The sequence below is a fragment of the Azolla caroliniana genome, unplaced genomic scaffold (genome assembly GCF_043228905.1).
Source record: "Azolla caroliniana isolate FFs.n. ecotype wild unplaced genomic scaffold, voAzoCaro1.0.p SCAF_15, whole genome shotgun sequence".
Classification (NCBI taxonomy): Eukaryota; Viridiplantae; Streptophyta; class Polypodiopsida; order Salviniales; family Salviniaceae; genus Azolla; species Azolla caroliniana.
Window position 1 is genome coordinate 19,936,486 of NW_028230450.1, and position 18,430 is coordinate 19,954,915.

Consider the following 18,430-nt stretch of genomic DNA (forward strand, 5'->3'; position numbering starts at 1 on the left):
TGAAAGTCATTATTTAAGAAATTTTGAGATAAAATATCATGCACTTAAAGGATTATAAATATATAGTGACTTTGTGAATGCTAATTGTGAGATTCAACATTATTTGGAGATTGTAAGCCCATGCTTTGACACTAAAGAAAAATCACATGGGAAGTACTCGCAAATACACGTGAGAGGCTTATAACAACTAAGGCATCGAACCATCGATTGTAGACTGCCCACACCGATTTCTCGATTGATCCAAAGAATAATAAAAGGAGAAGTACTTCACGATGGCACGCGAAGAGGTCCACAACAACGAAGGCACAAAAACATTGATCGTAGACTCACTACACAGACTCGCTGATTTAATCCGTTCTTGTTCCCTTTTGCATTTATCTCTCTTCTTATCATATTTCAAGTTTTGACGTACGGAAAATCCTGTCAATACTAGAAGCCATTTGCAACTGCGAAAGTCTATAACCACTTTTCCCATCAAACACGTAATCTCGTGGTTTGTGATAGAAGGCAAATCCCATGATGCCCATATGACAATTCCTTCTTTCGTCTTTGTACCACACCAAGTAACGATTTGTATGTCTAGTTGTATCGGAAACTAGTGCCCAAAATCACACACAAAATATCTGGAATACATTAGCCCCATATAACACTATTTTCTGCATTATGTTTTTGGGTGATCCTAGAAAACATTACAATTGACATATATATTTAGCTTTAACCTCTTAACTTAAAGAGGTATCTTTTGCTAGAAAGAAAGATAGAACTGATGATGAATGGTTCATCCTCACATGGCTATGTTGCTGCCACAGGCTGTTTATGATCTCTGCAGGATCATCTGTTTCATGGAAGTGTTAACTAAAACTTGCAACTTTTGCTAGATAGAGATGATGATGGTTCATCCTCTGTTTCATACACATCCTGATGGGATGGATAGATTCATGCGTCCTCACATGGATATGTTGCTGCCACAGGCTCCCTATGATCTCTGCAGGATCACCTTTGGGTTTTCCTCAGTTTCATGGAAGTGCCAACTAAACTTGCAATAATGGAAGTGACTGTTACACATCCATCGTCAGTTTGGACAAGTACCACCCCTTTCCAAAATGGAAGAAAAAGCCCTGTTCAATATGATGTAGAAAACAATGCTCAAATTTATGTAAAAATCAATGATGTAAAAAGTAATTCCCTGAGCGATGTGAAAAGCAATGGCCGGAAAGATGTAAAACGCAATGCCCCAAAGACCGTAGAAAGAAATGCTCAAAGTGATGTAAAACGCAATGCTGAAGCTTTGAGCTTTGATTCTCCTTCCAAAACTCCAGGATTCTATATGCACGAAAACGATGTGATATATTTTTCGAAGCTTCTATCAATAGAGACATTCGTAGGCATCTTATGCAAATGTAGAGTGAAGAGGAATTCTACATATGCCCAACTTATTTACTTTCACTTGTGTTTCCATGGGCTGGATTGTCACAAAGCTCTAAGAGGCATGATAATGTTAACATTTGTGGAATGTGGAAGGACTAAAGATGCAGAGAGAGTCTTTTACAGACACATGGAAGGAAACTCTAGTTTTTGGTGCTCCCTTCTGGAAGTCTGTCTTACTCTTGGAGAATATGATCTTGCCTTTGAGCTAGTTCCTGAAATGGAACATGATTATGTCCTTATGGACACGAATGCGATTCAATCCTTGCTAAAATCTTGTGCTAAACGCCGATATATACGACAAGGTCGATCCATACATGCTCATATTGTTAGCGAAGGTATGGAAGAAGATGGTTTAATAGGTAGCAGCATTGTTGAGATGTATGCAAATTGTGGTGCACTTTCTGAAGCTCGAGATGTATTTGATGAAATACCCATTCGAGATGTGGTCACATTGACAATATTGAGTTCAGCGTATGCTGATCATGGATTCGACCGAGATGCATCATATTTCTTAGAACAAATACGAATGGAGGATGTAGTCCCTAATGTTGGCATGCTATTATGTAGCTTAAAAGCATGTAAGAAGACCAGATCTGTGGGTAAGGGCAGAGAATTACATATTCAGATATCTAAATGGGGCCTTGAATCCAACACTTTCATTGGAAGTGCTTTACTAGATATGTATGCCAAATGTGGCCTCCTTGCAGAAGCACACCATGTTTTTGATGGGATTTTGTCCAGAGATGTGATCTCATGGACTGCATTGATTGCTGGCTATGCAGACAATGGACATATAACTTCAGCTTTGCATTGTCTTGAAAAGATGAAAACTGAAGGTGTGTTCCCAAATTCTGTAACATTTCTATGTATTTTGAGAGGATGCACAAACATAACGACAATAGCAAGAGGCCAAGAAGTACATCTGGAGGCTGTGAAAGAGGAGTTTGAGAAGGATCCTGTTATAGGTAGTGCTTTGGTTGACATGTATGTTAAATGGGGCTCACTTGCTGAAGCACAAGCAGTATTTGAAGAGTTACCGGTTCGAGATGTTGTCTTGTGGACCACATTGATTGCAGGATATGCCGAACAAGGACTTGATGAGGAGGTGTTGAAGTGTTTAGAGAAGGTGCAAGCAGAGGGGGTTTCTATGGATGCAATCATGTTCGTTCATAGTTTAAAAGCTTGTGGAAGTGTGGGAGCAATTAGAAGGGGTCAAAAAATCCATGCTGAAGTTGTGAAAGAAGGATTTGAACTTAATTCATTTGTTGGCAGTACACTGATGGACATGTATGCTAAGAATGGGTTGCTTTTGGAAGCTCTAGAAATCTTTCATGAACTTCCCGAACGTGATGTTATCTCATGGACCACATTGATTACAGGTTATGTTGAGTATGAGCTACCTGATAAAGTGCGGGAAAGCTTGGAAGAGATGCAACAAGAGGGCATATTGCCGAGTGATGTCACACTTGCTTGTAGTTTACAAGCTTATGGGAACTTTGGATTCATTGATGAAGGCTGTAAAGTACACATAGATATTGTCAAGAGAGGATTTGAAAGGGACCCCTTTGTTGCAAATGCTTTGCTTGCTTTATATGCTAAATGTGCTTTGATCGCAGAAGTGTGGAAAGTTTTTGATGATATGGCAGTTAAGGATGTGGTATCATGGAATACTTTAATCACATGCTTGGCTGAACAGGAGCTGAATAATGAAGCCTTGAAATTGTTAGAAGAAATGCAATTTGAAGGGATTTATCCTAATGATATCACAGTTCTTTGCTGCTTGAAAGCTTGTGGCTCACTTGGAGCCATAGAAATTGGTCGAGAAACTCACATGGTTATCACTAAGCTTGGATTGGAAAAGTATCCCTTTGTTTGGAATACGTTGGTTGATATGTATGCAAAGTGTGGATACTGTGCTGAAGTAAATGAACTTTTCAACAAGACACCTTCCCGAGATGTTGTCTCCTGGAATATTTTGTTGTCAGAATTTGTTGAGCGCAAGCATTATGAGAAAGGCCTATACTGTCTGCAGGAGATGGAGGAAGATAAAGTGACACCAAATGTTGGGACCTTTGTCTATGGTTTGAAATGTTGTGGAAGCATACCATCTTTGGATGAAGGCCACATTCTATATACCAAGATTGTACGTCATGGATGTGAAGTGGATGATCTCCTTGGTGGTGCCTTGATTGAAATGTATGCTAAATGTGGTATGCTCATGGAAGCAAAAAACGTGTTTGATAGACTTCTATATAGGGATACAGCTTGGAATCCCCTTATTTCTGGGTATGCAGATAATGGGTTTGTTAATGAAGCACTCTCTTCTTATGATCTTATGCAAGCTGAGGGTACCCCTCCGGATGCTACTACTTTTATTTCAGTAGTGAAAACATGTGGCCTTACCGGCAGCATCAATAGGGGTAGGGAAGTGCACCTTTTGGCTGTGAAAGAGGGATTTGAAGATAATCCTTATGTGTTTAAGGTGTTGATAGACATGTATGCCAAATGTGCCTCTCTCATAGATGCACATTACTTGTTTCTGAGATTGGACAGCCGAGATTTAATTGTGTGGAGTGCGATAATCACGGGTTATGCCCGCCAAGGTGAGACCAGAGTGGTTTTTCAGCTTTTTGAGCAAATGAAGGTGGATGGAGTAGATCCAGATGGAGTAATATTATTGAGCATTCTTAGTGCATGTAATCATGGAGGCTTTGTGGATATAGGGCAACGAATTTTTGGGGTTATGATTGAAGAGTATTGTATCAGTCTAGATATTGAACATCACAACTGTATGATTGATCTTCTAGGCCGAGCAGGGCAGCTTGGTAAAGCTATGTGTTGGTTGTCTGTGATGCCTTTTCAGCCTAATTGTGTGACATGGAGTAGCATTTTAGGTGCTTGCCAAAAATGGAGCAATAGGGAACTCGGCCAAAGGGTTTTTGAACTTGCATCAAAATCAATTAGTCAAGACTCTGATGCATTTTATTTAATGTACAACATATACACAGATGACACAGAATACGACAGGAGCTGGTTGTAAAAGTTGAGCTGAGAATTGCAGTTTTTATGCATGAAATGTGCAAACTTGGCCCATGATGTTGTTCAAGAAATGTTCCAATGAATAACTAATGTCATGTGACCAAGTTACCTTAGCATTAAGATAGACATCGTAGAACTGACTGTTGCTCTATCAGATTGATCTATCAGAGAGAACATGGTTGGCAAATGGAATGATTTGGAATTGCAGTGATAGAAAGATGCAACTATGATTTTGTGACTGAGCATGGCGATCTTGGTATTTGTGCACCAACCTCAATTGTAAAAAATACTAAGTAGGAATTTGCAATCCCTTGGTATACTGTATTAAAAACTTCAATAAGGTAATCGAGTATGCCAACATAGCATGTGCACATTGCACATGTTGTATTTTTTTAGAAGCAATGAATCAAATATCCATACTATGGCCTTTTTTGGAGTCTTACCGTCCAAATCAAAGGAAATTATTTGGAAGAGGAACATATGGATTCTTGGAAGATTTAAATGAGAAAAGAAAACACCACTAAAACAAGAAAATGCTATGAAACATATTTTAAACATGTTGTGATGATGATGATATTGATCAATAGCTGGCACCTCCTCTCTTTGGTCAATGCTAAAGCCTATATTGGTCCACACATCATAGCTTTATGAGTATTTAGATGAGTGATTTGCTCATTGTGCAGTGTGTTTGAACAAGGCGATACGTGTTGAACTTCCTCAAATAATCCCCATTTTTTAAGATCCCCATAGATTTTAGGGAAAAGTACCAGGATACCCTTGGAAGTTCGTCTATTTACCAGAATGCGCCTGGAAGTTCCAATTTTACCAAACTACCCCTATGTCCAAAAAATTACACTTTATAAAGTAATTATACACTCAAATCTTTGGTAAATAGGGCTAGTTTAGGTCCATTTCTTCCATCTTTGTTAAATAGGGCTTTATAAAGTGTAATTTTTTGGACATTGGGGTAGTTTGGTAAATTTGGAACTTCCAGGGCCATTCTGGTAAATAGAGGAACTTCCAGGGGTATCCTGTACTTTTCCCTAGATTTTATTATCATCCATGAAGGCTAGATATTTCATGTGGAACCAAAAGGGGAAACATTTCATGCAATATGCATGGGGTTGCAGAGATGAGGCGGGATTTTGGCCGCTTCAAGCTCCAGGAAGCTCTTTTGGAGCAGTGTGGAGGTTGCATCACAATTTATATGGCCTATCACATTGATATGGCCTATTGCCAGGGAACTCGTTTTTTGAATTGATGATTTTGCTTACTCAACTTAAGCAACATGGATCTTAGTTTAGGAGCTTCATCAACTTTGGTGAGCCTGTTCTTTTGTGCAACATAAACATTGATTTTCGTTGAAGGACTTGGTCACCAAATAAACATAAACATAAACATGGTGCCTTGTTAACATGGACATGAGAATATTTTTTATTATGTGAGATCTCATCATCTTTGCAATCGAAGATGTTATGGTGCCTCGTTCACAGAGATTCTTTCAATAACTCATTCTTCTATTTGCGACTAATGATTTTACCACGTCACCAATAACCCAACCTATATTTTCGTTTTGAGAACTCATTGTCGCCTTCTCCTCGCAATAAAATATGGAGAAATGAATAACGCAATGGAAGTGCGGAAGTAAAGTTTTGAAATCTAAAACCTTAACGTTCAGAGTTAAAGGAAGGAAGGGAGAATCGAGCTATTGTGGAGATGGCAAATTAATGTTTTAACTACATATTTGGACATAGAGAGGGTAGGGGTAGTAGGGGTATGGCATGGATTTCTCGAAAACATGAGGGGTATTCTGGGAATTAGCTATTTCTCTACATTATATGTACAACATATGTATATGAAGAAATTTGGTGTTTTCTTTTTGTTTTGTTCTGTTTTGTTTGCCTTCTCGCTGTCTGTTGTGCTCTGTCTCCTTGGATCACACCGCCCACGCGAGCGGGCGATGGTCATGGCCCATGGCGATGGCGATGGCGATGGCGACGGAGACAGCGATGGAGATGTCCCTGTCTACCTCCCTCATTTCGCAGATGAAGAGGTCCGAGCGCTCAACGACCTCGTCATCCAATCCCAAAAGGCCCTTCTCCATGTCGAGGTGAGTGCAGAGAAACAGATGAGAAACCTTAAAACGTCTACTAGAGGCCAAAATTGTTCTATGAGACGGGAAATTACGTCTTAGAATGTTGTCTCCTCTTTGAGAGAGAGAGAGAGAGAGAGAGAGAGAGAGAGAGAGAGAGAGAGAGAGAGAGAGAGATTCTCTTCCCTTGGAGGGGTGTTCTTCTGATTTATTCGAAATTCAGCATGCCCTCTCTATCCATTGAGGCGCAACACTAAATTGGGTGTAGTATCAATGTTTGTGTTTTTCACATGCAATTAGTATAATTGTGTGTTTTCATGAGAGGGAGAGAGATACCCGTCTATAAGAATCAGTCTATGGGAAATTAACCATCTGTTAAGAGGCAGATTTGACTTATGAGACAAATAATTATTACGGATATTGGCGAATTCAAGGTATCCATACTGCAACAGAAATCAGTGATATGCGATAGCTGCTTCATCTTGTGCTGAGATAAGGTTGATTCCCTATGCCATTGAAGCTCCAACAGCCTTGTGCAGAGCCCCTGGATCAGCCTTCTCCATCATCTTTCACACTGTGGTGATCTCTGCGAAGAGTGTTGTGCATACTTCTCGCTGATGTGATTAACATATTTTAAGAGGCCAAAATGGCCGATAAGACCAAAATGGAGATTACATCTTTAGTGTTGTCTCGTCTTTGAGAACAAGAAATCAAAATAAAATAAATATTAGTATAATTGTGTGTTTTCATGAGAGGGAGAGAGATACCCGTCTATAAGAATCAGTCTATGGGAAATTAACCATCTGTTAAGAGGCAGATTTGACTTATGAGACAAATAATTATTACGGATATTGGCGAATTCAAGGTATCCATACTGCAACAGAAATCAGTGATATGCGATAGCTGCTTCATCTTGTGCTGAGATAAGGTTGATTCCCTATGCCATTGAAGCTCCAACAGCCTTGTGCAGAGCCCCTGGATCAGCCTTCTCCATCATCTTTCACACTGTGGTGATCTCTGCGAAGAGTGTTGTGCATACTTCTCGCTGATGTGATTAACATCTTTTAAGAGGCCAAAATGGCCGATAAGACCAAAATGGAGATTACATCTTTAGTGTTGTCTCGTCTTTGAGAACAAGAAATCAAAATAAAATAAATATTACTAAGTAAATATAAAAATAAATAAGATAAAAAGAGACTAAAGAATCTGGTTTTCAGCACATGTGAGATTCTCAAGTTAAATATATTATAACTTTTTTCTTCGAAAGATCTCTAGCATAGGTTGATCCAGAATGGAGAGGTCTACGAAGTGAGGGAAGCACTTGCAGTGATAGGAGATAATGGTCTTTATCTGTCGATGACAAGGGTGCAGAGGTCGTTGTCAGTGGGGCCAAGGCCTATTGAGTGATCTATTGTAACCCCTTGTTATGTCCTGGTTGGGAGCCTATTTGTGTATCCCGTGATTGACTTGTAGCATTAGTAGGAGTGATGGGGCTAAAGAAAGTTGTGATTGTTCTTTGTGGATGAGCTTATGTGACTGTACTATTGTCCTTCAACAACTTTTCCCTAAATGTTTCTCTTTTTGATGCTCAACATGGTATTTTTTCATGACTGCTGATTGAGGGACCTCTTATTAGGGCAGGTCTCCCCCCATTGCACTCTTAGTGGATTTGAGCAGCAGAAGGTGTAGCTCTTTGTCACTTTGTGAAACAAATTTGTCACATACATATCACCTATGACATAAACCCCTATGCCGCCTGATGTTTTATGTTGATGTTCTGTTAGTGTTTGTGTTGCTGTTAGTTCTGTATATTATTACAACACATTGTTTTACAAGAAAAATGAAAACAAGAGAGAGTGAGTTTCTGCACATCTATCAGGAATCTATTCAAGAACAAGATGATAGGACCACCGCCATGGAACAACACATGTGGAGATTAGAACAAGAAATATGTCGAACACAATGCTGTTCTGATGCTAAGAGGAGGGAGATTGCAACCGAAGAACATTTGAAAAAGCTCTCTGAAATGGAAGTTGCAAGGGTTCAGGTAAATAGGAACTGGAAAGTAAACAGAGTGGGATATTATTTAATGCAAATGGAGAGTTTCTTATTGTGAGAAGAATGATGTTGTCTGCAACAGCGTGATATTCTTCGAATACAGAAAGAAAATGAGGAAACTATAAGCTCTGTACATGCTCTCACTGCTTCCATGTTCAAGGCCAATGAGAAAATGGAGCAATTTCAGTATCTCATGCAATGGAACAAGGTTAGATACGTTATTCATGAATGAGCTATGATCATATGGTTCGTGATGAAGATATATTACCCGTCCGGAGCTATTTGTTTTGCTCTTGATTCCAAGAAACCATTTTCTCATTCACTGGTTTGTGACAGAGCAGGAAGAGTTAGATCAGTGGAGCAAAGCGGCAGAACAAAAAGATGAAGACAATTTTGCTATTCAAATGTATACCAAAACTGATAATGCAAAACTTAAAGAATTATATCTTGAAGCTGAGAAGGCTTCGACAGATGTGTGCACACTGCAACAAATATTGGATACGGAGGTTACATCCACTCAAAGTGCACAGATAGAGCTTGACAAAACTGCTGAAGTATTCAAGTAGTCTTCAATTTTTTCATTGATATCTTTTTTAATGTATTAAATGAATGAGAAATACACCAGAATGTTGTAAAAATATGTTTAAATATTGTTGAAACTTGTATGCAATTAGAGGTTTTTATATTCTTACCCTGGAGGTAATCCAAATGTGCATTCTTGGCTCACGTTGATATTCATATTCAGAATTCTGTCTAAGGAGACATGACTATGTAGGTACCCAATCTGATTACAGTGTCTTAAGTTGGTCCTATGATGCTAATACCCCATTTTTAGTGATTTTCTGTTATGTTGACATTATATACGCTTCAATCACTATTACAATTTGACATTAAGTTATCACACTCCCATGTGTGGGCTTTGTGCTCTAACATAATACAAATTTTGTATTATGGCACATATCTAGATTCCATGATAGTTTGATACGATTTCCTGGAAAGACATCTTATTATACCTCATGTATCTGGATTATTTACTCATAAATTTAATGCTGTGGTAAACTGTGGTTGTTATTGAACATCGTACTTCTATTCTTGAAACATGCACAACAAAATGTAAATATCTAGAGTTGCCTTCGTGAACGTTAAAGATGCACATGAAAATGAAAAATTCAGCTAACTAATGTATTGTTTGATAATCTTAAAATGATCTACCTTGTAGAACATTGCACAATGAAAGGAAAGATCTGATACAGCTGTGGGAGGATGCTGTTGACACAATACATAAGAGAGATGAGGCCATCCATAAAACTGCCGAAGATTTTGCAAGAAAGAAATCTCAACTTAGACAAGAGAAGCATCAGTTGGATGAGTTAGCTGAAAAGCTTGCTAAAGAGATCCTCATGAATGTATGTGAGTCTTCTCTTGAGGCAGATAGTGATTTGCAGCAGAATTTGACATCCAACATTTTCGAAATTGTTTGTATGTTTGCAGAATGAACTTGAAAAGCAGCTGATTAGCAAAGAAGAAGAATCGGTCAAAGCTCAGGAATATTTTCAAAAGGAGTCAGCAAGGTAATCATGCTCTATGTCTTCAAGTTGAGAAAAAACATGACTTTGGAATTAATTACAAGTTCAATAAGCTTGAATTTTCTTTCTAACAAGCAAACATAAATTTTTGACATTCTGTTTATAGGGTTTAGGGTTTACTTTCATGCAAACACTACTTATGCAATTTTCTAGTTTGTCCAATGTCATGGAAAGGATGAATTGGCATTTCTATGCCTGTGAGGAAGACAGGAAAACTTGTCTCACATCACATGTTAAGAAGCATCTATGTACTAAACCTGATAATGCATACAAATGACATCATGTTGGGTTTTGTGCTATGTGACAGTATGAAGGAAGCTGAGCACGAGCTGCTTTTGATGAAAAAAAATCTAGAACTTGCAACTGCACAGTTATCTACATCTAAGTCTCAGAAACGGCAAGCTGATGAGGTGCAAATAACCTGTTTTGACTTTCATTGAGGATGCAAACCTATCTTTAAAAGGATGTAAGCGTATACTTGGGCAATCACCTCTGTATGAAATGACTCTGTGTTTATATTTGTCTCTGCAGGAACTTGAGAAGAAGAAAGCAAAGCTTGATGAGTTGTCCAAAAAGCTGCAACAAACAAGACACAAAGTTGAAGATGAATATGCACTGCTAGACACATTGGACAAGAAAAGGCAAGAACTTGAGAGAATTTTAACTGAAGAAGAAGCTAATCTCAGTTCAGCAAAAAAAGAGGTGCATTTGGTGAAAGAAAAGCACTATGAGGCTTCTGCGAAGCTGGGTATTCTGTGTGAAAAAGGTCTGATTTCAATAATGTTTACATGTAATTCATGGGAATTTTTTAATGACAATAAAATATTTAGTTAAGTTGATCACTTTACAAACTTCTTTCCAATAAATTTTCTTATGACTTCTACTGATTAAATATTCAGTTTCACAAATGATTGATGTGTCAATGTCATCTGCAGAAAAAGATACCATCTACGAAATCAAAGGATCAAACACTCAGTCAACAGCTTTGACTCATAAAATACATCATATGGAAGAAAATGTGCTAAAACTTGATGAAATGCTCTATTCAGCGGATTTTGAGATTCAATGTCTTGAAAGAAAGGTTGCAAGAGCTAGTGGAGAGAGAAGCAATTTAGAGTCAAAAGAATTGAAAGAGAAAATGATTGACCTTGAAAAGGAACATGCGGATAGAAAATCAGAGGAAACTTTGGTGATTTCACAGGTTTATTATACTTTCTTTCTCTTCTTTGCTTATTTTTCCAGTGTGATTTTGCTAACTCTCATAAGTCTTTCAGTGTTTAAAATATTTCATATTGTAATCCTAGATGAGAAACCAGAACTAAGAACAAGGATAAGATTTGTTCATAGCAAATTCAAAATATGATTTCAACGTTGTATGATCTGCTCGGTGTTGTAGATTAAGAAAGCAGAAGATGATGGCAGGGCAGCAAAGAGGAAAAACGAAGACTTACTGAAGAAGTTGTCTGATTTTGAAGATAAAACTTCTGAGCTAACACTTGCATCAGAGACTGGTCTCCTTGCAGTAAAGGTACTCTTCCATATATCTAGAATTTAATTTTTTCTAAGAAAAGAATTGCTTAGGCTTCTGTAAACTGATTTTGCCACTAGTAGCCACTAGGAGAGGTGATGCCTGTGGTAAGATGTTTGAATCACACCAATTTCTGGATGGTTGTCTTTTGGACACTTATTCTTATGATTTCTCAAATTAACTTCTATAAGATTAAAGTAATATGAATGCGTAATATTCAATTTCTAATGGCACAATGATAATTGTATTCCACCCAAGACAATATTCATTTCAGTGCCTGGCACATATATTCTGTGCAATGCATGTCATGATTCATGTTATCAGCACATTGATTGTGCCCAGTACTACAGTAAAAGTATTGCTGACAATCTAAGATCTTATACATGAGATCTAGTGTTACCTAAATGGAACAGACTATTAGTTGTGTGGTTAGCCTTTCTGAATTCATTAAAATTTTATTCCACACCTTATCACAGTCAATGGTGAAAGAAAAAGAAGAGAAAATGCTGGCTCGTGATTTGCTGCAAATGGAAGTCAATAGATTGCATGGCATCTTGAATATAAAAACAGGTTTCAAATCATCAACTCAATTTTTGTAAGTTAATAAATCGTATGCATACTATTTCCCAGATTAAATATATATTTGCTTTTGAAATACTATAGTCCTTGTTAGAGACATAGACTAATGTAAGCATGAGATAAGGATAGAAAATAGATAAATAGATAGAAAGGAGAGAGAGAAAGAAGGGTGCCGATCCACCCGACCACCCCCGAGCGAAGGGATCAAGACGGACTCGAGCCTCGATCGGCGTCCCATACCACCGCCGTGGTGTCGAGTCGTACCTGATGCTAGTGCGCTAGCTACAAGAGTTGACCCACCACAAGGCAGAGTCTCGACGTAGTCAACAAGATCATCAAATGAGGGTAGCTAGGCCTCTTATTTATAACGATACCCAAGGCCCCCAGGCAAGTTCACGCTTGGCCTAATGAGTTGTCTCAATCCCGAGGATTAAAAGTAATCCTCCCCTTCTTTACACTCTCATTTAACCCTCACACTTATCCATGTGTATAGAATACTACGGTAAATTCTCACCACGGGATATTATATAGTCATGCCCGTAACCCGTAACAGTCCTAAATGTAGCCAAAAATTTAGAGATAGGGGCATATCTTTACTTAATAGCCATCTTCCATCTGGGTTTCGGGATGCATTACACTATAACATTGTCAGGAAATCTCACATGTCCTATAATCAAGGGCGCTAATGTGACACTCTGTAGGAATGAGCTTTACAACTTATCCGAAGTGACACTCCATGGGAGTGACATCTTCTTACTGTTTTTGTCTTTTTTTTATGTCTGTGATGAGGTTTTAACATTTAGCTCTTCCAAATGCTGGTTTGAAGACGATCAACATCTGCAATCCAATTGTAAAAATTATGTTTTCCTCTTTCAAAAGTTATACTGCCACATCTTCTATTTGTGATAATATGTTGATCCATTTCTGCATGAAAAATTCCAATAACCCTACCCGTCTACAATTACTGTAGGGCATCTTTTTATCAAATCATTTTTACATCCTACTGTTTTTACATGATAATGCAGATACTGTTTATGGAATGGAGGATATGAGAAAAAGGCTTAAGATGGGAATGGAAGAGAAAAAACAGGAAGTAGAATCCCGATTGAAAAATCAGTGTAAAGAATTGAAGATGCTTCAGCAACAAATTCATTGCCTTGGGCTTCAAAAAAGAAAACTTTACATTTATTGTGAGAAGGTGGATTTGTTCTTCATTTTCCATATTAATTAAGAATATATTACTGGTAGTGGCCTGCCTAAACCCAAAGTTCTTCATTTAACATTAAATAAATACAGTTGCAAGCAAAGTATGAAGCTGTACTCAAGAGAACAAAATTTGAAGATGGTCAGATACGTTCACCTCAGCATTTTTTAGAAAAAGCAGAGAAAGAAAGAAATCTTATGCAAGAACAAGGGTATAAACTTGAGCAGCAAGTTAATCAGGTATACATTCTATACAGAGCTTAAATACAGAGCTTAAGATTAGAGCAAATGAATTTTGAAACCTGGATTCATCATCAGGCCCTCTTATATGGACATGCATCCAGCAAACTTCTTCCCATTAGTTGAAGGATATGCATGAATATCTATAGAAGAAGGAATTTGCCAATTGTGTCATCAGGGAATGGAATCTGAAGAACGATATGTTTGTCATTGTAAAGTTTTTTTATGTAATAAGAGGGAGATACTATTGCCTCTTTAAGGAAGGCTTTGGAGTACCAACAGTGCATGGGGCTTTTCTTGCTAGAGCTAAGAGACACAGGGAGAAGTTGTTGGACAACAATATTGCTATGTTTGTCATTGTACTATTTTTTTATGAAATAAGAGGGAGATACCATTGCCTCTTTAAGCAAGGCTTTGGAGGACCAACAGTGCATGGGGGCTTTTCTTGCTAGAGCTCAAGAGACACAGGGACAAGTTGTTGGACAACAATATAGCCACACAAGCTCATCAACAAAGAACAATATAGCCACACACGCTCAGGCTACAAGTCAATCAAGGGTTACACAAATGGTTTCCCAACCAGGATTTTGCAAAGGGCAATAGCAATTTGTCATGCATGTAGACCCCAGCTGCATGGACCAAGATCTCACGACCCTTATCATCAACATATAAAGGCGATAATCTTCTGTCATTGTTTTGGAGATCTCTCCATTCTAGATTGTCCTATGCTAGAGATCTTCTGAAGGCAAAAATAACAAATATCTGACTTGAGAATCTTATATAGATGACAAGATTCTTTAGTCACGTCTTATCCTTTCTATTAATTTTTCACATAGTTACCCTTTTTTGGTTGTTGCTTCAAAGATGAGACCATCTTAAGATGTAATCTCTGGAAAGACATGAATATATCTTCCTTTTTTCTTTCTCTGTCTATGTGAGATGTTATAGAGGACCAGAAACAACGATTCACCTGCGCTGGGTTTATTCATCAACAAGGAACTTTTATGTATAAACTCAAAGGCAATCTTTGACTCAGTTTTCTGAAGATATATATTAGAAAATCCTTTTGGTTGTTTGGCTCCTTTCCTAATCAGTTACAGGGCAATGCCTTTCTTTCCATTGGATCAGCTTTTGGGCATTTTGGAGCATTTGGATGATCCAGAATCATGTTTTTTTTTCCAGCTGGCTATTTCTGAGTTTTGTTCCTTCAAGTCCTTTTTTGCAATAATCTTTTTATATTGACTCTAAGTTGTAGAAATTCTGCCATGTATATTTCAATTTTATATTTGAGTGTTTTTGACCACTGAAGATTTGTAGATTTTTTGTGGGTTTGAACATCACATGAGGTTTCCCACCAGCAATATATGTTTGCTAAAAAAAGAGAGAAACTATGCTTTAATTATTCTTGTTTTTTTTGTCGAAACATGTTATTGGCAAGATCTCTTTTGATGGAGCCTCATTGCAACAAAGATATAAAGGAGGAAATTAAGATGGCTAAACATAGATGGCCTGCCTCTAAAATAAGTTCATTCATGAAATTCTTGATGGCATGAATTTGAAGATAAGTTTCGCTCTCTTAATTTCAGAAGCAAATTAAGAATTTCAAAATTGTAGCAATCCTGTCTTCTGGAAAGGAGTTTTTCATGAGGTCATGAACTTATTTCAAAGACAAACCATAAGGTCTGGCTCACGTGCTGAATCTGTATTGCTACAGCATACAGAATTCTTGTTTGATTTCACAGATTTCAAGGGGCTGTTGTCTCATCAAATATGTTTAATAATATTTATAGAATATCTAAACGGTTTTCTTTAAATTTATGTCCTTTCTATGAATATCTGCTCATTCCATCTATCAAATGTATATTGTTATGGCACGTTCTTCTTTCAGGTAGAACAGGAGATCCAAATTTTGGAAGCAGCTATGGAAGATGTTAAAGAAGCAAATGAGGTTTTGCGTCACAGCCACCGGACACCAAAAATGATGAAATTAGCAAATGAAGAAATTAAACTGAAAGAAGAATTGGAACAGGCCCAAGAAGCACTGCAAGAAAGAGAAAAGCTTGAGAATAACCTAGTCAATGTATGAGATAGTTCTATTTCATTTGGAATCCATGAAGAATCATGATGTCTATACATGCATTTTGGCATACCATGATTTGATTGCCTTCATGAAGCCATCAAAACAAAATAATGCATGAAGGAAAAAACTTTATTTGATTGCCAGTCAGAACCTCCAAATTCTGACAGTCATTAAACAGATTGTCGAAGATTGGCATGAAGGAAATGTGTTGATGAAGGCTTGATTAAATGTAGATTATGGATATGTTGGACCCTAGAGTGCTCATTATGGAAAGTATAAAGGCAGCCAGACATGTTGGTAAAGCATCCAAAGATCCGGAAGCTCTCATAGAAGGAGAACATACTTGGATTCATCACTCTTTAGGAAAAATTGAAGAAGTTTATTTAGCCTGATTTGATTATCAAATACATCTCTCACAAACCTCTTGGGTATGAAAGAATGGGTACTCCAGCTGCAACATCAATCTGGTGCTATTCTCCTATGCCGTATTTTATAGCTTTGGATATCTAGCATCATTCTTCACATACAACACTACATTGATGCCCATGGTGTGGGCCAATAAACTTGCTGAGGTTCTTGCATTACCAGTACAAGAAATATTGTTGACATATGATTTGGGTATTTGTAACAAAAGTGTTGTTTGCTTTCCATTCCAATGACAAAGAATAGCAGCTTTCATAAGGGCTTTGCATTTATAGTAGATATATCAATGCTTAACCAGAGCCTTGTCTTTAGCCTTGGGTTTAGTTGAAGGGACAATCATTGAAGCATATATATACACAATGTTTCTCCTTATAATGTGAATCAGGAATCTGGACATGAGAATGTGAGAACCGCCCAATCATAATAGTATATGTTCTAGGCCCTCTAGCCAATGGATGGTGAAATGTTTGAAATCCAGAAGGCATACTAATTGGCACATGACAATGAGAAAAGACATTCATTCTAATAGTATGTTTCATCTTTCATATTAGCATCATCTTGGTAGAGGATACAAGTGCATCACTTGTATGCTAAAGTTTTATGAGTATCCTTTCATGATGTCATTGACATGTTTGTAGAAACTGAATGGTCCAAGTACACATGCTAATACTGCTGTCAAGTTTCACCATAGCAGAATTGAGGGAAAATGTTATGCACTTGACTATTTCCAGCATTGCATAGAGTGGCAAGTATTCAAATTATGACCAAGATGATATACTACCTTTACAGATAATTAATTTTATTCATGAAGATTGCTGGCCTAACATATTGATTAATTCTATGGTTTATGAAGGATGTAACAAAACTAGAAGAGACCCTGCAGAACTTGCAAAGTGAGCATGCTACCATGCTAGATTACTTGAAATCCCTGGAACAAGAAGTAGAAGTAACATGTAAGGAAGTGGAAGAGCAAAATGAGAAATACAAACGAGCGAAGGCCCAACTAACTAAGCTCGAAAAAGAGATGAAAACCACTCACGGGTATGTAATTTAAATTTGTTTTGAATTTTACAGCTCCTTTCAAGTGTTTTGTTTTCATTTTTATGTATCTAATGTGTTGTGCCTAGATTTTTTAAAACAGAGATGAAGCGGACAAATTTAACAAGGAAATGCATCTGGTTGAGCTAAGTTTGACAACAAATGAAGCTTTGTATAAGCTGAAAGCACTTACTAATGATTATCCAGATTACGGGAAGATGATAGAATACAAGATCATTGAGGCTGGATTCTCAATACCCCATGCTGCCTCAAGTGTTCGATCTAGTCGTTCTAGTGTAACAAGCATGTCTAGTCGGGCTTCACCAAGAAGCTTCTCTTCAAGGCGGTCATCATCATCCATTGCGGCCTCAACAAGAAGCTCGAAAAGTGGGGCTGTCATTAACCTGGAACTCGGCGAAGATAATTCGTGAGTCATCACAAAGTAAATGTACTATTTTGCTCTTTCAAATCAGTTAATGATTATGCTGATGGTGATTGGAGACATTACTTGAGTAGTTTACGTCCATGTTGATGGTGAGAGTTTAAAATCTTTGACCCAAGCAAAAGATTGAGATTTTTTGTCATTATTTGATGGAGGAGAATTTCTATGGAAGAGTCATGCGTGTTAAGTCACAAAATAAAATAGAATTGTTGGTTTTTTAAGAAAAATCTTTGTAATTTACCACTCACCAAGTTTTGTGACAAAAAGGAGGGTTGATTTAAGGGCTGATTGCTGCAAAGAAGTCCATGACTTCTCATTCATATATGATCTAATTGGAATGCTAGCATTGGACAAGTCTCAAACCTTGATTTATGTGTCATAGTAGGATTTGGAGCCCCACCGAAGACATCGGCAATCCAATTTCAAGATTTTAAGAATTGAAAATATCGTTAAGCCGTATATTGAACTAGCATTGATTGATCATTGCATGCATATATACTTATATTTTACCAGAAATCAAGAGAACTTTCCAAAGACTTGCAATGAATGCATTATTTATGAATCTTGCTTGATGAATATCATCAAAATCTCAATCAATATCATTGAGCCTTATATTTAATTAGTATTGATTGATCATAGCACGCATATGCTTATATTAATAATTTAATAAAATGACTCATGACTTGCCAATGAA

The 18,430-nt window shown here is 37.5% G+C and overlaps 2 protein-coding genes across 4 annotated transcripts; both read left to right on the forward strand.

The window, feature by feature from the left end:
• The first annotated feature begins 777 nt into the window (after window positions 1-777).
• LOC147855033 (pentatricopeptide repeat-containing protein At5g27110-like) lies at window positions 778-5,013 on the forward strand. The gene has a single exon (XM_087331228.1). It carries the CDS (start codon window positions 1,019-1,021, stop codon window positions 4,466-4,468), a length of 3,450 nt encoding a protein of 1,149 aa, XP_087187354.1. The 5' UTR covers window positions 778-1,018; the 3' UTR covers window positions 4,469-5,013.
• Window positions 5,014-6,373: 1,360 nt separating this feature from the next.
• LOC147855034 (coiled-coil domain-containing protein 39-like) lies at window positions 6,374-18,017 on the forward strand. Of its 3 annotated transcripts, XM_087331017.1 has the most exons (16): window positions 6,374-6,577; window positions 8,439-8,606; window positions 8,700-8,825; window positions 8,959-9,179; window positions 9,837-10,023; window positions 10,109-10,188; window positions 10,511-10,613; window positions 10,735-10,969; window positions 11,139-11,404; window positions 11,600-11,731; window positions 12,208-12,301; window positions 13,336-13,508; window positions 13,607-13,753; window positions 15,642-15,833; window positions 17,110-17,297; window positions 17,398-18,017. In XM_087331017.1, exons 1-16 carry the CDS (start codon window positions 6,428-6,430, stop codon window positions 17,723-17,725), a joined length of 2,790 nt encoding a protein of 929 aa, XP_087187143.1. In that variant the 5' UTR covers window positions 6,374-6,427; the 3' UTR covers window positions 17,726-18,017. The 3 variants fall into 3 exon arrangements, with proteins under 3 accessions (XP_087187143.1, XP_087187145.1, XP_087187144.1); XM_087331019.1 differs by lacking the exons at window positions 15,642-15,833; window positions 17,110-17,297; window positions 17,398-18,017 and adding an exon at window positions 13,832-14,676; XM_087331018.1 differs by lacking the exons at window positions 6,374-6,577; window positions 8,439-8,606 and having other exon boundaries at window positions 8,697-8,825; window positions 8,954-9,179.
• Window positions 18,018-18,430: the final 413 nt, after the last annotated feature.

Bases quoted from the DNA above. Each gene is read 5' to 3' on its own strand.
- LOC147855033 (XM_087331228.1), top strand. From the start codon at position 1,019: ATGGAAGTGCCAACTAAACTTGCAATAATGGAAGTGACTGTTACACAT.
- LOC147855034 (XM_087331017.1), top strand. From the start codon at position 6,428: ATGGTCATGGCCCATGGCGATGGCGATGGCGATGGCGACGGAGACAGC. The intron at 8,826-8,958 runs GTTAGATACGTT...GTGACAGAGCAG, and splicing joins ATCTCATGCAATGGAACAAG to GAAGAGTTAGATCAGTGGAG. The intron at 10,189-10,510 runs GTAATCATGCTC...GCTATGTGACAG, and splicing joins TTTCAAAAGGAGTCAGCAAG to TATGAAGGAAGCTGAGCACG.